The 21817-nt window shown below is 43.0% G+C and overlaps 1 protein-coding gene across 1 annotated transcript; it reads left to right on the top strand.

Moving 5' to 3' along the window:
* The first annotated feature begins 47 nt into the window (after positions 1–47).
* On the top strand, positions 48–20160 carry LOC109422124 (SUMO-conjugating enzyme UBC9-B). Its single transcript, XM_019696757.3, has 5 exons — positions 48–318; positions 535–666; positions 19084–19167; positions 19245–19507; positions 19584–20160. Exons 2-5 carry the CDS (start codon positions 601–603, stop codon positions 19648–19650), a joined length of 480 nt encoding a protein of 159 aa, XP_019552302.1. The 5' UTR covers positions 48–318; positions 535–600; the 3' UTR covers positions 19651–20160.
* Positions 20161–21817: the final 1657 nt, after the last annotated feature.

The raw sequence follows: 21817 nt of genomic DNA, 5'->3' as shown, positions 1-21817 counted from the left end.
ACCGCACACACACATCCCACTTCTAGTCGCCGCGTGGTTGTTTGTAGTCGTAGCATCGTGTGCCGTTCGTCGCTGGGTCGCGAAGAAGAAGACACCTTCGCTCTTTTGGTTTGCCGTTTCGGTTTCACCGCGCTGCGCTGCGTTGAGAGGTCCTGAGTGTGTTCAAAGGTGTTCGCTAGCCCCGCGAAAAAAGCGATTTTGGTTACCCGAAGATCCAAGGGCCGCGATAATTTTATGCAAACAGTACGCCCGAAGGTCCCGTGTTCCGGAAAGTGTAGAAATCCAGCCCCGCAAGACTGTTTTGAAGCCAGAAAAGAGGTAAGTTTCGGGACGGCGGCAGCTGGTGTGCGCGAGACTTTTCCCCGTATAGTTTGGGACGGATGGGGAAGAGGAAAAGCAAAGCGCAGTGACAGCAGCAGGAAAAAGCTCGCATCGTTTGTCGTCCGTCGCTCGCTGCCCTCGTCGAGAAGATTCCGTTTTGGGGAGAGAAAATTAATCCAGTGTTCTACTTTCGCCCCGTTTGTTTTCCGGCAGATTATCGGCGAATTTGTTTGGAACCGATAGAGGAGGAACAGTACCAGCTCAGTCACACAACCCAGAATGTCCGGAATTGCGATCGCGCGTCTCGGCGAGGAACGAAAAGCATGGCGTAAAGATCATCCCTTTGTAAGTTTTCGAGGGGGTTTCATTTTTTCTTCTTTTGTTCTTGTTGTTGGAAGTGCTTTTCAGGGCTGTTTAGAGGGAGGAGTTTGAATTGGAAGGGGGGCTGTCGGAAGTGGAGGAAGGGCAAAATATTGTGCAAAGCAAAACTATCACATCGGACTGATTTGAGAAAACTTGTTCATAGCTGTACCGACAGCGGCGTATACAGGTTTTTTTTAGGAAGGTAGGGTTGCTTGAAATTAAAGAACCGTTATGTTTGTGTTGATATTAAATCAACAACGGAATACAAAGCAATTGGCTTACACTGCAAAATATTTTTGCTGGTAATCAGCAAACTTTGCTGATTTTTGGCGTGCTGATTGCATTCAGCAATACAAATTACTGAGTATCAGCAATTATTTTTCAACTTGCTGAACCATCCAGCAATTTTGACAGTTGATCAGCAAAGTTTAGCTGAAATTCAGCAAAAATGTTGCTGAAATTCAGCAATTTCATTTGCTGATTTTTGGCGTGCTGGAAGCATTTCAAAAATTTTGGTGTGTATATAGGTATCTACCTTTGTATAGGGTGATTCATAAATCAGGATTGTTCGTGTTAAAATAATTCGGTACTACCTGCATCTGGCTTGTATGACATGCTCATCAATACATGAGCAAGAGTTTGTTGTTTTAATCTATATGAAAATGTGCTGCCCGAGCATAGTTTCTGTACGGAATGTCATCTCTAGTCACTGTTGATCTTCAATTCCCTACCTACTCGGAATTCCTCTCCATGAAGATGATAAAGCTGTATCGATAAAATTTAATCTTTAACTGACTTTGACTACTATTTGCCCCGATGATTGCAAGGACGTGGTCAATGTATTGCACTGATTCGGGGAATGGTCAGGCAATCATCGATGTATTATTCATTTCATTTATTTAGTTAACATAAAATTCATGATAATACTGAATCAACAATTTGCCGCCATAATACTCGATTTGCAGCTGCAGCTCTCTAACGTCGGTCACGCCCAACGCTCGCCAGATCACGCTCCACCTGGTCCGCCCATCGTGCTCTCTGCGTCCCACGCCTTCTTGTACCAACCGGATGGTTAGCAAACACCAACTTTGCAGGGTTGTTGTCCGGCATTCTTGCAACATGCCCTGCCCACTTTCAGGATGTTGGGTTCATCGTAGAGTGCAGCGAGCTCGTGGTTCATCCTTCTCCACCACACACCGTTCTCCTGCACGCCGCCAAAGATCGTCCTTAGCACGCGTCGCTCGAAAACTCCGAGTGCTTGGAGATCCTCCTCGAGCATCGTCCATGTCTCGTGCCTGTAGAGAACCATCGGTCTTATTAGCGTCTTGTACATGGTACATTTGGTGCGGAGGTGAGTCTTTTTTGACCGCAGTTTCTTCTGGAGTCTATAGTAGGCACGACTTCCACTGATGATGCGCCTTCGTATTTCACAGCTCACGTTATTGTCAGCCGTTAGCAAGAAACCGAGGTAGACGAATTCTTCTACCACCTCGAAAGTATCCCCGTCTATCGTAATATTGCTGCCAAGGCTTGTCCTGTCTCGTTCAGTCCCACCTACCAACATGTATTTTGTCATAGCCGCATTCACCACCAGTTCGACCTTTGCTGCTTCACGTTCCAGGCGGGTGTACAGTTCTGCCACCGTTCCAAATGTTCTAGCAATAATATCCATGTCATCCGCAAAACAGACAAATTGCCCGGATTTCGTGAAGATCGTACCCCGGCTGATGAGCCCGGCTCGTTGCATAACACCTTCCAAGGCGATATTGAGTAGTAGGCAGGAAAGTCCATCACCTTGTCGTAGTCCCCGTCGAGATTCGAATGAACTGGATAGTTCACCAGATATCCTTACGCTGTTCTGCACACCGTCGATCGTTGCTCTTATCAGTCTGGTAAGCTTCCCGGGAAAGCTGTTCTCGTCCATGATTTTCCATAGCTCTGTGCGGTCGATACTGTCGTATGCCGCCTTGAAGTCGATGAACAGGTGGTGCGTTGGGACCTGGTATTCACGGCATTTCTGGAGGATTTGTCGTACGCTGAAGATCTGGTCCGTTGTCGATCGGCCGTCGATGAAACTGGCTTGGTAACTTCCCACGAACTCATTTACTTTAGGTGAAAGACGACGGAAGATGATCTGGAATAGCACGTTGTAGGCGGCATTCAAAATGGTGATCGCTCGAAAGTTCTCACACATTAACTTGTCGCCTTTCTTGTGGATGGGACAGATTATCCCTTCCTTCCACTCCTGCGGTAGCTGTTCGGTTTTCCAGATCTTGACTACTAACTGGTGCAGACAGGTGGCCAACTTTTTCGTGCCCATTTTGATGAGTTCTGCTGCGATACCGTCCTTACCAGCCGCTTTGTTGTTTTTGAGCTGGTGGATTACGTCCTTAACTTCCCTCAGAGTGCCAATGTAACCGTGCTAAAACTCGCACGAGGGTTTGTAAAACCTGGTGGCTTAAGCGCCACTCTCGTAGGAGAGACCACCAGTCTGTTGTTTGCCCGACTTTGCTGAGACAAGTTCCTCAGGGCTTTCGAACGGTCGTTTGACACCAAAAACTACTCAAAATCTTTTCGAATCTAGATTAACACCAACCTTTTGCTAGAGAATAAACCCCAAAACAACTTAAGCTCATCCAACCGTGAACGCAATACCGAATTTTGAAGAGTGGGAGTCCTATCCTCAATTAGCCTGAACGAAACGGAAACTAAAACCTTAAGAATTGCGAAAAATCTTTCAGAAGTGCTAAAAACGGAACGTAATCAAGTTTCGATACTTCTACTCTAACAGTCTCTTTATTGCCAAACTATCATTCGGCTTGGACGGTTATGTTTGGTTAACGGGAACTACTCTAAAGAAAGCTAATCATGGCCATGAACAAAACACTTCCACGTACCTGCGCAGGATTTTGAACGTTGACTCGATGCGACGCTCGTAGACAGCAAAAACCTCGGCGATGGCGGTGGAAACCTTCGGGGTAATGGCGCCGAAGAGATTCCGCCTTTGCTGCAGGATGGCGGGCAGCCTAGCGAGTCCGTGCGGGTATGACCGAAACTATAGGTGCGGGGTGAGTGGCGGCTGGACGGAAGACTTCCAATTTCTCGGCCCTTGAACGTCCGGATTGAACCTTTCCTTCCAAACAGAAACCCGCTCGCCCAACGACCAGGCTTCGCGTACTTACATTCCTACTAGGCCGAGCGGGGCGACGTTGGTTACTATGAGGAAGTTCCGGTTCGCTTCGTTCTTTCGGGTGGTCCACACGGGTTGTAACTTGGTGGACTGTTCCGGGCGGTTGATTGGCGACCACCGGTAATTTCACTTCGCTTGGCTAAGCGACCTCACTCACTCTCCGTTTTGCTACCCCTTGGGGCGGGCCTTGGCGGTTGCACGGACTCGAAGGAAATCTCCTTTGACGGAAATGGTGGCCCGATACGCCACGGTGCTTTGGGCTGTCGACTCCGGTCGACGCTCAACGTTACTCCAGCCCGTACCAAAAATCCACGCTCGATGTATCAAAACTAGTAAAAACTCGTAAAACTACGTAATTCATGTCTAAAGTCCACGACATCCCCTTTGGCGTGCCCTAAGGATCAGTCCTGAGTCCGATCCTCTACAACGTCCTAACTTCAGACGTACTGATGATAGATGGAGTATCGTGCGCATTCTTTGCGGACTAAGACCCGCAAATCGTCGTTGCTCACCTTCAAGTGGTAATGGACAATCTTCAGAAATTCCACCGGAAATGGCGGATTAATTTGGTAAGCAAAACTCAGTTGGTTCACTCACCCCGCAGAACGATCACGGTTAATGATCAGCTAATTGGGTTTTTAAATTTAGAATAATGTATTGATTTTTTAATTTTATACGAAAGAGCACCTTTTTCTGAGCAACTATGATTTTTTTCAGATTTTTTGTACTTTATATTGATACCTAAAATCAATTACAAAGATATATTTTGAAATCACCTTTTGACAGCTGGGCAACTGCTTGACAGCTCCGTCCAGTACAAAATGCAACGAGGGGTGATTCGACAAAAAAACTTCAAACTGATTTTTAAATAGGTTCCCGGGCACCAAAATTCATGAAAATTTGGATTTCGGCTCAGTTTTGCATGCAGATTCAGAATATGGAATTATCTCAACACCGTTTAAGAAGCCAATTACATGGGACAATGAAGTCAAATATCTTGGGAGTGTTGTTCAACAAGAGGTTGATATGTATGTGGGCTAGGTTGCCGGAAAAGTTGATCAGTCTACCAAAGCGCTGTTGTACTCCCTGTTGAATCGACTGTCGAAACTGCACATCAACAAACAAGCTGCTGGTGATCAAGTGCATGATCCGACCAATGTTCATCTACGCAATTAAACAGAACAAGCTGCTCAAGATGGTTCGCAACCTGAATCGCTGGTACCCGACCGCCGATCTCCACAAGCTGGCCGGTGTCGACACCACCATTGATAAGCTTCGAACGGGTCACGAGATCCTTCAGGATGTCCTGTGAGATGTTAGCAAACTTGCTCATCGGGAGTACTCTTCCCTCAACATCTGTGATACTAGTTTTAAGTTAATCTAAGATCTTGGGTGCAAAGATTGATAATAGTGCAAATGCTGTTGTTAGTGATCAGTCATTCTCCTGTATGAAGGGCCAAAAAGGGGCTGGCCGGACCCGCAAACAGGCACTTGCGCGAAACCTGCGTCAGGGGAAAAAATCTTCTTCTTTCTGATCGGTGGTGCTTTTCTTTTGTGCACCACCTAATGGACCAGCATCTGAGGCTATATGTCCAACCTATTTCTGTTTATACTCCCAGTGGAGTTTACAATGCTTTTCTCAGGTCTGTTTTATCGACTCCGGTGGAGCTTACAAATTTTTCAGTTCTGCTTTATCGACATGAGTTTTTCAATTTGACAGTTTATTGTCCGTGAACTTCAAGGGGTTGGTCACTCGGCACATTGTGCCCGGCACACATGCCGGCACACACGGGCACAACAACTTATGTCGAATTCGTTTTTGAACCTGGGTTGGAACTGGATCGGCGGAAATGTGTAAACAAACAACGTCAAACAAACTTTAGTACAAGCGAAACCGAAGTCGGGTTGGGGTTGAAACTGTGATCTGATCCAGTTCCAACCCAGATTGGAACTGAATCAAAAACGAAAACGACATTAGTGATATAGAATTAATCTGCCAACATACTAACGATTACAAAAATCTTTTTAGATTGCTTTTAGACAAGTGTTCTGGGTGGAATTTTGTTGGTTAACACTGATTAGATTAACAACATTTGTCAAAAACAGGCAGGGTTTCAAATAGTGCACAAACATTCGAAGAAAACACTCCACTGGGCACATGCGGAACAGCTCCCGGCACGTTCGGCACACTTCGGCACACACTGAAAAATGATCGGCACAGTTTTGGCACACATTGGCACACGCTCAAAAATAACGGCACAAAAGAAGTGTGCTGAATGACCAACCCCTTGGTGAACTTCCTATTTTTTACGTCCGTAGACGGCTTCCCTTAACACTAAAGGGAGGATAGTCGAGTGACTCCGTAGCTTGAAGGAATAGAAGCGCCCGTCTAGCGAATTGGGAGTCGTAAGTTCGAGTCTCACCGGAGTACGTGGATTTCTTTTCATAATTTCAAATCTCAATTTGTTCATCGAGCACATGTTCTGTTGTGCACATGGATGTCAAAGCATTTTCAACAGTGTAATTTCCCACATGGCTTGGTCAGCCAAAACAAAATCAAGAAATTGACATTACTCATACATTTTTTTTTAATTTCAGCTGGGATAGATGAAACCTTTCCAGTGTTACTTCAACAAGGGAAAGAAGCGATTGTTCCGCTCTTTACCGACATATTTAAAGCCAGTATCACTTTAGCTTACATACCTAAGGCATGGCGTAAGGTTCGTGTTGTTTTTTTTTTCAAAAGCTGGTAAAAGAGATGAAACAACACCTAATGCCTTCCGATCTATAAGCCTTTCCTGTGTTCTGTTAAAGACCATGAAGAAAATAGTGGATGACTTCATCAAGTCTACCAGCTTAGTAGAAATGCCTCTAAGCAAGTGTCAATTTGCTTATCAAACAGGCAAATCTACCATAACAGCACTACACTGCCCCTATTCGCATAACAGTCCCATGTCGATTTTTGACGATTTTGCGTTTTATACTGGAAATGGCCTAATTTGATCTAGGGTACATTTTAAGCTAATAAAATCGTTGACTTTGTTCTCAAAATTCGTGGAAAAATACCCGTTTGTGTTGTCCCATCTTGCAAAATATTCGCATAAGAGTCACATTACTGATGCCTTGTTATTACGTAGCCAAAAAAGGCATAATACACATTTTCTCTTTTACACATTTATTCTTTTATTGTTAGAAGAAGCGTTGACTATGCAATACAACCATTAATTGTTATATTTCATATATAAAAAAAGATTAGGGGTAATAGTTCATATATTTCAATGCGTTTATACACAGCGCAGTACAGTCTCTCTAATCTTCGGACGGTGGTGTATCCTGTCGCTCGGGGACATCAATCCAAAATTGCTGTTGATGTTCTTGGATAACTGGTAGAACTACCTTCAGGAGTGCTTGCTTTCGGTCTGGGCATATGCCGACGGGAACGCTTCGTCGTGTAAGGATGCTGTCGATCTCGAAATCTTGTGAGGTAACTATGTTTCGCTGTCTCTTCGAAAGAATGCAGCAACTTACCAAGCCCTCACTCTCGTCCAACGTACTACTGTAGCTTATATCGTAGCTGCCCTTTTTGAATACAATTTTACGCATATTCTCTATGTACGGGCGAGGCTTACAGTGCGTCAGAGTGTATTGGGAAATTGACATTTTCATCTCAAAGAAATCATCGGGTGCCAAATCGATCGCTACCACATTTTTTGTCGCTCTTTGGACTACATTTTTGAATTCAGGAAACGTTGTTACTGGTGGTCCATGACGCATGCCTCTCTCTACTGCCGCGTGAAAACTATCAGCGGCCATAAAGGTATGGCCGGATTCGAAATACTTCAGGACAATTTCCTTTACTCCAGTAGTGTCGGTATTTAGCAGAAGGATGAAATATAGAAATAAATTCCAATTCTTGTTCTGACTGGAACAGTTGTCCAGCCAGAAAGTAACCTTCTCGATCTCGTTTAACCAAAGTAGGACCTTGCTGAAACAGCTTGTGATATCACCCGCGGATCTTCCAGACGTTGATTCGTCCCAGACACAAGAAATGACTGGGAACGATTTCGTGTACTCGCCGACTGGCGCAAATGTTTCGTTCAACGCTAAGATACGCTGGGCAAAAATGATCGACTTCAAACCATCCATACGAGGCAGCTGGATGACCTGTTGTAGCAAGAGACACAGCTTTAGAATAATTTCAGTTACAAATATTACAAACAGATTTACCTTCTGCAGGTCCACAGCGAGCACGATCTCTTTCGTGCGGATTTCATCTCCATCATTCCGGTATCCCAATCGAGCGAGATCTTTCAGCCTTAAATGTTCGACATACGACTTACAAGCTGGACACTCCAGGATAAACTGGTCCGCTTCTGTATGTGATGCTTTGGTCTGATGAAGCGTTGCAGCAACACAAGCCTCACATTGTTCATGGCCGAGTTTAACAAATGAAATATTCATTCGTGAGATCGTGGCGGAATAAAACGAGTAGCTAACTCGCAAGTTAGGACTGGCAGATTCTTGGTAGTGCTTATGCATCGAAGCTTCCGTTAAGTCAGATGGCAAGTAGAGCCTGTTCGGTGCATGTTCTCGTCGATAATGAGATACGGATGGGTTGAAAGACTCGATGTGAGATATTACTGCTTCTCGCTTCGCCTTGCTTCTTTCGTGTTTACCGCGTTTCGTGGGAATTTGATTTCCGTGATAATCACTGTCCAGGCATCGGTAAATGATGTTTCTAAAAGACAAAAATATATTTACTTATTATCATGTTATTTCAAGGCACTTGATCTTACCCGCAATTGGCTCTGTAGCCAATAGTATTCAAAAAGAACTTCCGACAAACTGGTACCTCATCACTGTTTGGGTTACTGAGGGTGAACATGTGCGAAAACTTCTTTTTCGGACCATCCGCAGCAAACCGGTTCTGGCGTCGGCGTTGTGCCGGCTTGCGATGAACATGTTCCCGCACGAAATTCTTTTGCTCGACGAATCGTAGTTGCCAAAATCGCTCATGAATGTTTAAGCGTTCTTCCTTAGAAAATATCTGGTCACACTTTTTCTTGCAACCACATCCATCAATGATAACATCGTGCTTCAGGCGACGCTTCTTTGCGCGATGCATACGCAGTTTTTCTTTCACCGTCCATTTCCGCTTTTTCTGGTCGGTGATCAAGTTATTACCGTCGGATTCCAGGTCTTCTTTTCCGCCTGAGTCGCTTTCACTGTCGATCTGTTGTTCGGCTTCTGCACAAAAGCTTCCATCTTCACTTTGCGAAGATCGCTCCAGCCCAGACTCACATGTTTCATTAAGAACCAGATCCGCATTACTCACATCCTTGTCACCGGGGTGATCTCCTGCTGCAACAGCTGATTCCAGGGCTTGGCAAATAGCGTCATACTTGGCAGTGCTGGATAGTAACCGGTCACCGGCAAGATCGTCGAATCCGATGAATTCTTCATCGGAAGAACCATTTTCGCTTTCACTTTCGTAGACTTGCAGTAATTGCAACGCGGACATGATCAGAAATTCGTGTTTTATCACTGATGAAACGAAATCCGTGTTTACTGGACGGCGAATGCAGAATAAACAACAACAACCAAGTGGCAGTGACGCACGTCGAGATGCACGGTGTGACTGATGTGCGAATATTTTGACGTTCACAATCAAATATATTCGCATGTCAGTCACATTATGGTTTTTAATAGAAAAAAGATTATTGCAATGCTAAACCCACAATTATTACATAACAAATGTATTTAATAAACTTTTTTGGTTGAATATATAGCGAAAACAATTATGAAAATAAAATAAAAAGACCGCAAAACAGATTTGCTTTGCATCACTTCAATCGCCGTTTTCTGCAGTTGATGTTTTTCGACATGGGACTGTTGTGCCAAGAGGGGCAGTACAGTCGCTAGTCAGCAAAATTGAGAAATCGTTTCAAGCCAAGGAATTAGCCGTGGTTTCTTTTCTCGACATTGACGGAGCATTCGATAACGCATTCTACAGCTCAATGCGTTCAGCAATGTTAGCAAGAGGCTTGGATAAATGCATTATCGAATGGATAATAAAGATCGAGAGATCTCTTACGTTCTTGGTGGTGTGCAACTATCAGTAAGATTTGTGAAGGGCTGTCCTCAAGGAGGAGTACTATCGCCCTTATTGTGGTCTTTGGTAGTGGACGAACTCCTTAAGAAACTTATCAATCGAGGCTTCGAGGTTATTGGATACGCAGATGATGTAGCTATTCTGATACGTGGAAAATACACGACACGATAACCAGCCGGCTACAATCTGCGTTGAATGTTACCCTCAAATGGTGCCGAAAAGAGGGATGAAACGTTAACCCTTCAAAAACTGTAATTGTGCTTTTTACTAGAAGAGAAGGTTAAAAATAAATCTTACTGAACCTTCTTTATATGAAGTTCAAATTCAGTTTTCGGAAGAAGTTAAACATCTTGGGGTAACTTTTTGGACAAAAGACCGAATTGGAATTCACATTTAAACAATGTTTTGACCAAAGGTACGAATGCCCTTTGGGTCTGCAGCAAAGCCTTAGGAAAAAACCTGGGGTATTAGACCTAACATGATTCACAGGATCTATGCTGCAATAGTCCGGCTTAAAGCTAAGTTTCGTGTTGCCAAGTAGAGCGCTCAAGTAAAATTCCCTCTTTTTCCGCAAGTAATTTTGACAACTGATCCAGTATGGGGAGAAACGTTACTTTTCCTTACGGAATAATAGCGCGGACAATTTTTCCGCAAGGAAAAGTGACAGCTCCATTTGATTCGCACGGGAGGCGTTATGAGTATTACACTTTTATCCTTACTTGCCATCTGCGAACCGCTCAAGCAGTTTTGTTAGAGATCACATTCATTTGAACCTTTTCGTCGATATTCAGCCTCTTTTGTCTCCGACATTCGCCACACAAGCAATCAAACTACTGTACGAAACAAAAATGTCAAACGAATGGGCTCCACCACGATAGCGTTTTCGGGAGACGGTTCGGCTTTTGTTATTCCTGTCTTCTTCCATAATGAGAGCTGTGTTGGCCAAATGTGTGTTGCATTGAATACAACATGCAAGAATAAACTAATAAATACTAACATTCATAATCGTAATTGGCTGAAAATCTATGCGAAAAGCTTGAATTAGACAAATGTCATCGTGTCAGACGATAATGATTTGATGCTTTCTTATGTTTATTGAACTTCGTTCCACCACTCGTGTTGTGTGTAAGAGGTAACAGTAGCGCTCGAATGTAACAAAGCAAGCTGACACCCGACTGCGGTAACGAAATGAAGGTAGTCAAAAGTGTCGAATGTTTACAAGACTGCGCTCAAGTAATTTTGAAGCGGAATCATTACTTCACCATTACTTGTCCTATCTTTTTGCACAGTACGTACGAAGTGGAAACTAGCCATAAGACTACTTATGCTTCACTTGTTTCGTGGCCCAAAACAAATGAGGTAACTTCTCAAAAGAAGCTAAGTAAGCTACAAAGACTTGCTTGTATATCTATGACAAGAGCAATGAAAAGCACTCCATCAGTTGCTTTGGATGCCCTTCTCAATATACTGCCATTGCATCAATTTGTTAAACTACAAGCGGAAAAAAGTGCCCTGCAGTTTATACGTTACAAGAAAGTCCTCCATCACGCAGAAAAAAGCATGGTAAAATCAAAAATATTTCAGGTGAACTCAAATAAATTGTCAATTTGTTCTGGCAACAAAAATAAAACTGTTCGGAGCAAATCGAACGTCACATTTGAAGCAAATTCAATCCATTTTTGAAACAAACATGTATCTTCTGACTGGTTATGTTAGAAACAAATGTAAAAATTTTTGTTTTTTTGTGGCAGGTCGGCCCTACGGAAATATTTGTTTTCCAATTAAATTTACAAAATTATTTCCCTCTCTAGGAAAATCCACTTCCCGCGTGGAACTTTCAATGCCAACATTATGTAGATAACATACGCTCCCGAAATCAATGGGATTTCGTGGAAACTTTTGGTGAAACTTGCCTTTTTTGCAAGAGGAAATCATGTTTGGTGATGCAGCTGGAACTTGAGAGTGTTGTTTATGTTCTCGACGGCGGAACGGGGGGCTCTTCAATGGGTATTGTAGAAATCAATATGTAATTGAGTTTGTTTTAAAAATAAAAATATTTAAGTTTTAAATATTTTATCAGTTTACCGAATAAACATGAATATTTTTGTTTCAAACGAACGAAATTTGTCTCCGTGATTTAAAGCATTAGATGCTATTCTTAATCTGCTGTCTTTACACGAACATGTTGAATTAGAAGCAGAAAGATGTGCTCTAAGGATAAACAGGTTTAATAATGTCTTGTCAGGTGACACTTGAGCATTTTGAATTACTTTAAAAGAGGGCTAGTAATGAGTATGAACGGAGACTGAAAGGAACCCGAAGACAACTACGGCTTTCCCTACAAAGTCCGTGAAACGTCGCGTAGAAGTTGGGAAGTAGGAGCGTAGGAGGCCCCTAGGTTCGTCAAGGCTCGATAATATTTTTTACAGACGGTTCAATATTCCTACAGGAGCCTGGCTACTTCTTCTTCTTCTTTGTGGCTCTACGTCCCCACTGGGACTTGCCCTGTCTCGCTTCAACTCTGTGTTCTTTGAGCACTTTCACAGTTATTAATTGAAGGGCTTTCTTTGCCTGCCATTGCATGCATTTGTATACTGCCCCCACTCGCATAACAGTCCCATTTGCAAAAAGTAGGAATTCAGAAAACGGCATTTGAAGTTTGAAAACTTGTTTCCATATAAAACTTTGAAAAATCGCCAAAATTTGAAAAATATTTTGATCATCTCGAAACTTTCACAGATTGCTTTGCACATGAATATGTAACTGTAAAAAATATTACAATCACTACAAAGTTGTTCAGTTTTGTGTTACGTAACACAAAAATCCATGATGGGACTGTTATGCGGGTACTTTTGGTATGGGACGCTCATAACTTGGTATTTTTTCACACATTGACATAAAAATTCGTAATTTTTATTGTTGTTTTTGGAAGTACATCAAAAATGATGACTATTCATAACGTTAACTCAAAAGTGATGAAAAGTCAAATGGGACTGTTATGCGAGTGGGGGCAGCATAGCACTGGGATAATTTGATAAGCGATTTGATTAAGATTGTGCTGTTGTTAGTTATCAGTCATTCTCCTGTACAGTATGCGGCAGGAAAAAATGCAAAAGTGTTTTTCAACTTCAAACCTCATTTTCATCCATTTGACATTAACCAATCTATGTTTCAACGTTCCATGATCTATAATAGGCTAGTTTTCTGAACAGTTAATTAAAAAAAAATCCCATTTTGGTCACAAACCTTTACAGGGCGGCGCCTGAAGATGAAGACAACCAGAATTTTCAAACCGCAGAAAATCGCACAGGTCGCTAAATTTCGCCTCTGATAAAACAAATTTTTTGATTTTCTCTACAATATCATCAAATATTTGTACTTATTCCATCTGGTATGTGAAACTACATGGCTCTGGATCAGTGAGGTCTGGTTGTTCATCGAATTTGAGCTAATTTTGATACTGTTATAGTCATTTTGTTTAATGACCATTGGGCGCGCAGTTTATTGATATCCGCTTATTAGGCCTACATTATCACATGTTAAACATCAAATATGTTCATTTTTATTTTTCAGTGCTAGAATATAGACATTGACTGATACACTGTCATGAAAAAATAGTCATACATATCCCATATTTAGCGTGTAATAGTGCCTGGAACTTTTCGCATTTTTTCCTGCCGCACCCTGTATGAAGGGTCAAAAAGCGTTGTGCGGACCCGCAAGTAGAGACGCCTGCGCGAAACCCGCATCAGGGAAAAAGAATCTCCTTCCAAAAGAAAGTTCTCACGAACAACTGCAAGCCCTCGAATACTCCCAATATATGGGGTCGAATAGCCCGCCCTCAATCCACGAAATGCTAACAACAAGGATGGTGTCTCCATTTAGATCCTTCGAAAAGTGGTATCTTGTATCAATGTGCTTGATGCGATTTTTTCCGAATCCAACATATGCAAGCAACTTTGGTTATCCTCAAACATAACGATTTCAGCTTGATCTTCTTCCAGATACTTTAGTACTACATTGAGTCTAGTTCTTTCATCATCGCGTTCTGCCACTTGGTTTTGCTAGTGGAATCCAACGCCTCTTTGAGATTCATTGGCTCTCGTTCTTCTAATTCAGTTATGCACGCAAACCTTTTTAGGGGCTTTCCACGGTTGGTCCTCATTGATCGAAGTAATGCAATTTCACTCTCGACATCATTCGGATCATCTTCGTGATTGCTTTCAGTTCCGCTCGGAATAGTTCCTGCATCATCCCAAATTTCATCTGCATCAGAGTCATCATCATCATCCGTACAAACGACACCAGACTTGCCGCATGATCGCTCATCAAGGAACAACTAGGGTAATTTTCCAATTGTTGCACGGCTAAAAACTTGCCTATTGTCGCACACTCCATGTTAGTCTTATGAGCAATGCTGAAAATTTCATTTCGTCGTATCCAAATTCAATCACCTACAGCTCATTTTAGATGCTGAACCTGAGAATATGGTGTATGAAAAACTTGTGCGGCTTGACCAGTTCTGCAAGAAAGTCACGGAAAAACCGCTATTTTTCGAATATTTAAGGTAAATGTCACGGAGTACCTTTTAAAAATGCCAAATGATATTCACCGTGAATATCATTGGCATTTTTCGAAAGTAGTACGTGACATTTACCTTAAATATTCGAAAAAATGCGATTTTTCCGTGACTTTCTTGCAGAACTGGTCTACCCGCACAAGTTTTTCATATATCATATTCTCAGGTTCAGCTTCTAAAATGAGCTGTAGGTGATTGAATCTAGATATGACGAAATGAATTTTTCAGCACTGCTTATGAGGTGTGCAACAATTGGCGAATTTATAACCGTGCAACAATTGGAAATTTACCCTACTTCACCATTAGTTTGCTGTGCTCCAAATCGAATTCCAGGATTGATCGACTCAAGAAACTTGACATCATGACTGATTGTGATTTTTCCAGTATTCACATCGAGTAAACGGTAGCCCTTAGATACTTCACTGTATCCTACGAACTTCATCTTGGTTGCTAGTAATTATGCCTGCTTTAAGTGAATGGTATACATCAGCAGCACTTTTTGCTTTTAAATCGTGCTTAAACCAAAAAATATCAATTGAAGATGAATATGCTGACTTTGAATATCAGTCCGTGGTAAAAATTCAGCAGACAGCGACGTAATGAATTTTTCATCGCTTGAACTTCAGAGAGTGGCGCAGGGGTTGTCGAGGCGATAATCAAAACAAAAACAAATCTACGACGCAAGAGCCTCTGGGCGTCGGTTGGGATGACTGTAATTTGACAAATTAAGACACTGGTTAGAGATACGTCATGCCAGATACGTCGCTTTTGTATGGTGCCAGTTTGGTGTATCTGTTACTTTTGATTTTGGTTAGATACGTCGTTTGATTTTCTCATATATCAAAACGGTGTATCTATCAGTAAAGTTGTAAACATCAAAATAGTTAGATACGTCGTTTCGAATAATATGCTTAATTAAACAAATTAAGCAATAAATCATCAAACAGTGATGTGGATCCTTCAATTTGTAATCATCGAATCATGTATGCAGCTGTTAACCCGGATTTGTTTACATTCTTGAGTTACGTCGGATTGAAAAGTTATGCTTGAATTTCGTCCGATTCTCGCTTGGGATGTGACAGTAAACATCGACACCGAAGGGGCGCACGTGTCCAAGATATTAGGCTTCTGTTCAAACCATTGATGATACGGTATTCCTTCAACTGTCCTGGATGAAAGACGATACTGCAAATAGTCTAGGAGTTCCTCCAGGGCTTCCTTCTGAAGTTCCTTCATGAATTGCTACAGGAGTTTCTACAGAAATTAGTACTAGAGTTACTTCAGAGATTTCTCCAGGACTTGCAGGGATTCGTGCAGATGTTTCTCCAAAGGTTTCTGCAGAATGGGCCTTTTCATTTGACGTCTTAAATCAGCTGATTGTTCGGGCGTTTGACAGTTCTTCTATGAAGATGACACGTTCTTGTTAGCAGCTGTTGTTCAAGCTTTGTAAACAAATGCATGCACGGATCTGTCACATGAAAAGGCCTATTCTTTTAGAGATTTCTTCAGGATTTCTTTCGGCGATTCTTACAGGAGGATCCAAGGACATTGCGCAGTTTAGATAATGAGTTGAGGGAAAGTGCAGGTCTATAACTTGAATCTTGTGTGAGCAACGGGAGCTCCGCAGAAGATGCTTGTGTCTGCTTTTGCGTTACTGGAGAAGTGACGTGAGAGCGTGTATTGCTTATACTAGCCCTGATTGATCGCCTGCCTTGAGTCGTCTCCAGAAGAATTCAAGGATTCTCCCAGAAGTTTCTTCAGGGATTCTTACAGAAGTTCATTCAGGGATTAGTCCAAGAGTTCGTTCTGAAAATCCTTCGGGGATTCCTCCTGGATATCTTTCAAGGATGCCTCCTTGAATTCTTAAAAGGATTCCTCTGGAAAATTCTTCGGGGTTTCCACCTGGTAAGCCTTCGTAGATTCGAATTCCTTTGGAGATTTTTCCTGAACTTTCCACGGAAATTGCTCTTGGAGGTCTTTCGAGGATTCGACCTGGAATTCTTTCGGGGGTTCTATATGGACTTCCTTTGGGAATTACTACTGGAATTCCTCCGAGGATTCCTTCTGGAATTCCTTTGGGGATTCCTCCTGGAATTATTTAGGGAATTCCTCCTGGACTCTGGAATTTTTACGGGGTTCCCTCCAGAATTCTTTCGGGTTTTTCTTATGGATTTTACTCGGGAATTTCTTCATGGACTTTTTTCGGGGATTCCTCCTCAAATTCCTTTGAGGAATTCTTCTGCAATTTTTTCGAGGATTCCTTTGAGGAATTCTCCTGGACTTCTTCCGGGAATTTTTCCTGGTTTTTTTTTCGGAAATTTCTCCAGGAATTTCTTGTGGTATTGCTTAGGGATTTCCTTCGGGAAATCCTCTTGAAACTCCTTCGAGGAATTTTCCTGGAATTCCTTCGAGAATTCCTTTTGAAATTTATTTGAGGATTCCTTTGGGGATTCCTCCTGGACATCTTTTGAGAAGGGTCTCCAGTTAGCCTAGTGGTTAAGGCTATGGATCGCCAATCCGGAGACGGCGGGTTCGATTCCCGTTCCGGTCGGGAAAATTTTCTCGACTCCCTGGGCATAGTGTATCATTGTACTTGCCTCACAATATACAAAGTCATGCAATGGCAGGCAAAGGAAGCCCTTCAATTAATAACTGTGGAAATGCTCAAAGAACACTAAGTTGAAGCGAGGCAGGCCAAGTCCCAGTGGGGACGTAGAGCCATAAAGAAGAAGAAGAAGATCTTTTGAGAATTCCTCAAAGACTTTTGTCGAGAATTCTTTCTGGAATTTCATTGGGGATTGCTCCTGAAATTTCATTGGGGGCCCCTGGAATTATTTTGGGAACTTATCCTGGAAATCCTCCTGCACTTCCTCCGGGGATTCATCCTGGAATTTCTCCGAGGAAATCCTTCGGGTATTATTCATGGACTTCCTTCAAGGAATTCTATTGAAATTCATGTGATGATTCCTCCTGGAATTACTTCTGCGATTCCTCCTAGAATTCTTTGTGCGATTCCTTCTGGAATTTCTTCGAGGATTCCTCCTCGACTTCCATCGGGGATTTTTTTACAGAAGTTAATTAAGGCATTCGTCCAGGAGTTACTTCTAAGATTCCTCCAGTTCTTCAGTTGGATGCACGGATGCCTCTAGAAGTTAAGGCAAACATTTCTCCAGAAGTTAATTCGGGAATTCCTATTTGGGATTTTCAGATTTCCTCTAAGAGTTCCTTCAAGAATTTCGTAGACTTAAATCAGACATATCTCCAGGATTTCCTTGAATGATCCTTCATGGAGTTCCTACAAGTATTCTTCCAAGATTTTCTTCTAGGCTTGCCCCCTTCCTGGAACGATACCCCTGGATATCGAGAATTCCTCAAAGGATTTCTACGGGAGTTCCTTCTGGAGTTCTTCCTGGAGTTCCTACTGTGATTTCTCCTGGAATTCCTTTGGGGATTCCTCTTAGATTTTTTTCTAGTAGTCTTTTTGGAATTCCATTCAAGAATTCCTTCGAGGATTCTTCCAGAAAATTCTTTCGAAGTTTTCTTTGGAATCTCTTCGAGGATTTCTCCTGAAATTTCTTCGAAGATTTCTCCCCGATGTTCTTCGATGATTTCTCTTAGAAAGCCTTTGGGGATTCCTTCTGGAATTCTTTTGGTGATTCCTACTGGAGTTAATTTGGGGGTTCATGATGGAACTGCATTGGAATTCCTGGTGAAATTCTTTTAGGGTTTCATCCTGGATTTCCTACGAGGATTCTTCCTAGAATTCCTACGGGGAATCCTTCTGGATTTTTTTCGGAGCTTCCACCTAGAATGATTTCGGGTATTCCTCCAGGAATTCCTTCGGAGATTCTCCCTGGAAGTCCTTCTGGAATTCCTCTCTAATTCCAACTAGATGTGTCTTCAGATGTTTCTGCAGAGATCTCTTTTAAAGAGATTACTTAATCACTGGGAATTACTTCAGAAGTTCCTACCGGGATTAGTCCAGCAGTTCCTTCAGAATACCCTTTTCGAACCTTTTGATTCCACCCTCTAATGCTTATCCTCTAATGCAGGCCTCTCAAAAACAAATAAATTCGTATAAATTCAACGGAGTTCATTCTAATTTGGCTTATTTACGTGAAAATTTTAAAGAGCTTCGCACCCCGCAACTACGTCACAAGTTGGCGCCTATGCCTATGACCAAATACGTCGTTGAATGTAATTGCACTTACGCCACTTTGGCAACTGTTGGGAACTACTGAACAATCTCTCATCTCTCTAGCCGCTATAGGGCACTGCACTGTTTTGAATTTGTATGGGGTTTTGACGTTTCTTGGCCTTGTTGTTTACAAAATTTCTGTTAGAGTAAAAGAGAAGGAGAGAATTTCATGCAGTGCCCTATATAAATAACGCATAGCTTACTTAGGGCCGATTTCTTTACCTTGGCTTAACCGGTAATAGTACAACGCCGAATAAAATGCTTAAGCCTGGCTCTAAATATTGTATCTAAGTTTTAAGTTATGTTTTGTTTATTTCCAGGGATTCGTAGCTCGTCCTGTTAAAAACGCCGATGGCACACTCAATCTCATGACGTGGGAATGCGCTATTCCAGGAAAGAAGGGAGTAAGTATTGCCAGGAAACCTTCCGAACGCGAGTGAACCCTCCCTAACCCCACATTTCTCCCCTTTTTGTCCCGCAGACCCCATGGGAGGGCGGTCTCTACAAGCTGCGAATGATCTTCAAGGACGACTACCCAACCAGCCCGCCAAAGTGCAAGTTCGAACCGCCGCTGTTCCACCCGAACGTGTACCCCTCGGGAACGGTCTGTTTGTCGCTGCTCGACGAAGAGAAGGACTGGCGTCCGGCGATCACGATCAAACAGATTCTGCTCGGCATCCAGGATCTGCTGAACGAACCGAACATCAAGGATCCCGCCCAAGCGGAAGCGTACACTATCTATTGGTAAGTATTCTTTTCCCAGGAAGTTGCTGAATGATTCTCTAGGATAACGTTTACCATCATCCCCCTTTCCCAACAGTCAAAATCGTCTGGAGTACGAGAAACGTGTCCGGGCACAGGCCAGGGCCATGGCTGCCACCGAGTAAAAGGTGTATGTGCCGCGTTTTACCGTTTAAGCTAGTGTGTGACGAACTGAGACAGTAAGAAAATCAACTAAAATTAAACTTCGAACCGTGCGTGCACTGCTTAGTGGGAGAGGTAGTTCTGCTCAGGGACCGTTGCGGTCCCCGTGGGAAAGCCAGAACTCACCCAAGAGTGTCGGGGAGTCCTTTTAAATTAAGCAAACTGCTGCAGCAAACACAAAATAACACAAGTGAAAATAGAACAACCATATTAATTATTCTCCTGAAAAAAAAAACATTTACATATAATTGATAATATTTCCACTTTTCGCAAAACGCAAACGCTAAAGAAGAGAAGAATACCCAGAAAGGAAGGAACCTACCTGCAGATAAATTTATTCAACTAATTATAGATCTAAGCCACTTTTTTAATTATTTAGATTTGAAAAGAAAACAACAGATCATGAAAGGTCAAATAAATACGCAAGCCGAAAGATGGAATCATTCTCTCAAACCAACTCGCCTAGAGTAGAACGAATGCGTTTGTTTTCGGTTAAGTTGTTCAAAGAAGAGAAAAAATGTCCTTGTGTCAGATCCTTTTCGGCTAGAAAAAAAAAGTATAATAGCCTTAGAATGAGTGTAATCTGTTTCGTATCTTTTAATTCCGCCCTAATTGACAATTAGGGTACGAAACTGATTACACTCATTCGAAGAGGGTATTCTGCTTAGAGGGTTCGAAAAGTACCGTCAAGAGTATAATAGCCGTTCTTCACATTGAAACCCAATTAGATGCAGAGGTATTCTTGGTTCTAGTGAATACTGTGTAGTATCTTACTTACCTTATCGATCAGGCTGAGGCGGGGGTGAGCTCTGCTGTTACAGTACAGTACATAGTAGCCGCCTCCACTCCACTCGGTCCATGGCTGTTTGTCTCCAGATCCGCACTCTGCGTAGGGTCCGCAGATCGTCCTCCACTTGGTCGACCCACCTAGCTCGCTACGCTCCACGTCTTCTTGTACCGGTCGGATGACTTCCGAGAACCATTTTAGTCGGGTTGCTATCCGACATCCTGATGACGTGACCCGCCCACCGTAGCCTCCCGATTTTCGCGGTATGGACGATGGTTGGTTCTCCCAGCAGCTGATACAGCTCGTGGTTCATTCGCCTTCTCCAAGTCCCGTCTTCCATCTGCACTCCGCCGTAGATAATACGCAACGCACCCTCCTATAGAGGACGACCGGTCTAATCAGCGTTTTGTAGATGGTTAACTACGTGTTACGGCGAACTTTGTTCGATCGTAGAGTTCTGTGGAGTTCAAAGTAAGCACGATTTCCTGCCACAATGCGCCTATGAATTTCCCTGCTGGTGTCGTTGTCGGCGGTCACCAGTGAGCCCAAAAACACAGTACACGAATTCTTCAACAACCTCGATTTCATCACCGTCGATAGAAATTCGGGGTAGCGGGCGCGATGATTCCTCCCTGGAGCCCTTTACCATCATGTACTTTGTCTTCGACACATTAATGACTAATCCGATTCGCCTGGCTTCACTCTTTAGTCGGATGTACGTTTCCGCCATCGTCTCAAGCTTACGAGCTATAATATCAATATCATCAGCGAAACCAAGCAACTGAACGGACTTCGTGAAAATCGTTCCACTCGTGCTTATCCCCGCTCACCTAACCTTATTACACCTTCTAACGCAATGTTGAACAGCAAGCACGAAAGACCTTCACCTTGCCGTAACCCTCTGCGAGATTCTAAGGGACTCGAGAGTGTCCCTGATACTCGATCTACGCACATCACTCGATCCATCGTCGCCTTGATCAATCGTATCAGTTTATCCGGGAATCCGTATTCGTGCATAATCTGCCATAGCTGTTCTCGATCGATTGTAGCATACGCCGATTTGAAATCGATGAACAAGTGATGTGTGGGCACGGTGTATTCGCGGCATTTCTGCAACTCCTGGCGGATGACGAACATCTGGTCCGTTGTAGCGCGTTCACCCATAAATCCAGCCTGATATTGCCCCACGAACTCTCTTGCAATCGGTGATAGACGGCGGCGGCATACAATTTGAGAGAGTATCTTGTAGGCAGCGCTCAGTAGTGTGATCGCGCGGTAGTTCCTGCAATCCAACTTGTCGCCCTTTTTGTAAATGGGACACACGATACCTTCCATCCATTCCT

This window comes from Aedes albopictus, chromosome 1 (assembly GCF_035046485.1).
Source record: "Aedes albopictus strain Foshan chromosome 1, AalbF5, whole genome shotgun sequence".
NCBI lineage: Eukaryota > Metazoa > Arthropoda > Insecta > Diptera > Culicidae > Aedes > Aedes albopictus.
Note: the sequence above shows the minus strand (reverse complement) of the source record. Positions and strands in the feature narration are given on the sequence as shown.

Bases quoted from the DNA above. Each gene is read 5' to 3' on its own strand.
- LOC109422124 (XM_019696757.3), top strand. From the start codon at position 601: ATGTCCGGAATTGCGATCGCGCGTCTCGGCGAGGAACGAAAAGCATGG. The intron at 19,168-19,244 runs GTAAGTATTGCC...TTTGTCCCGCAG, and splicing joins CTATTCCAGGAAAGAAGGGA to ACCCCATGGGAGGGCGGTCT. The intron at 19,508-19,583 runs GTAAGTATTCTT...CTTTCCCAACAG, and splicing joins GAAGCGTACACTATCTATTG to TCAAAATCGTCTGGAGTACG.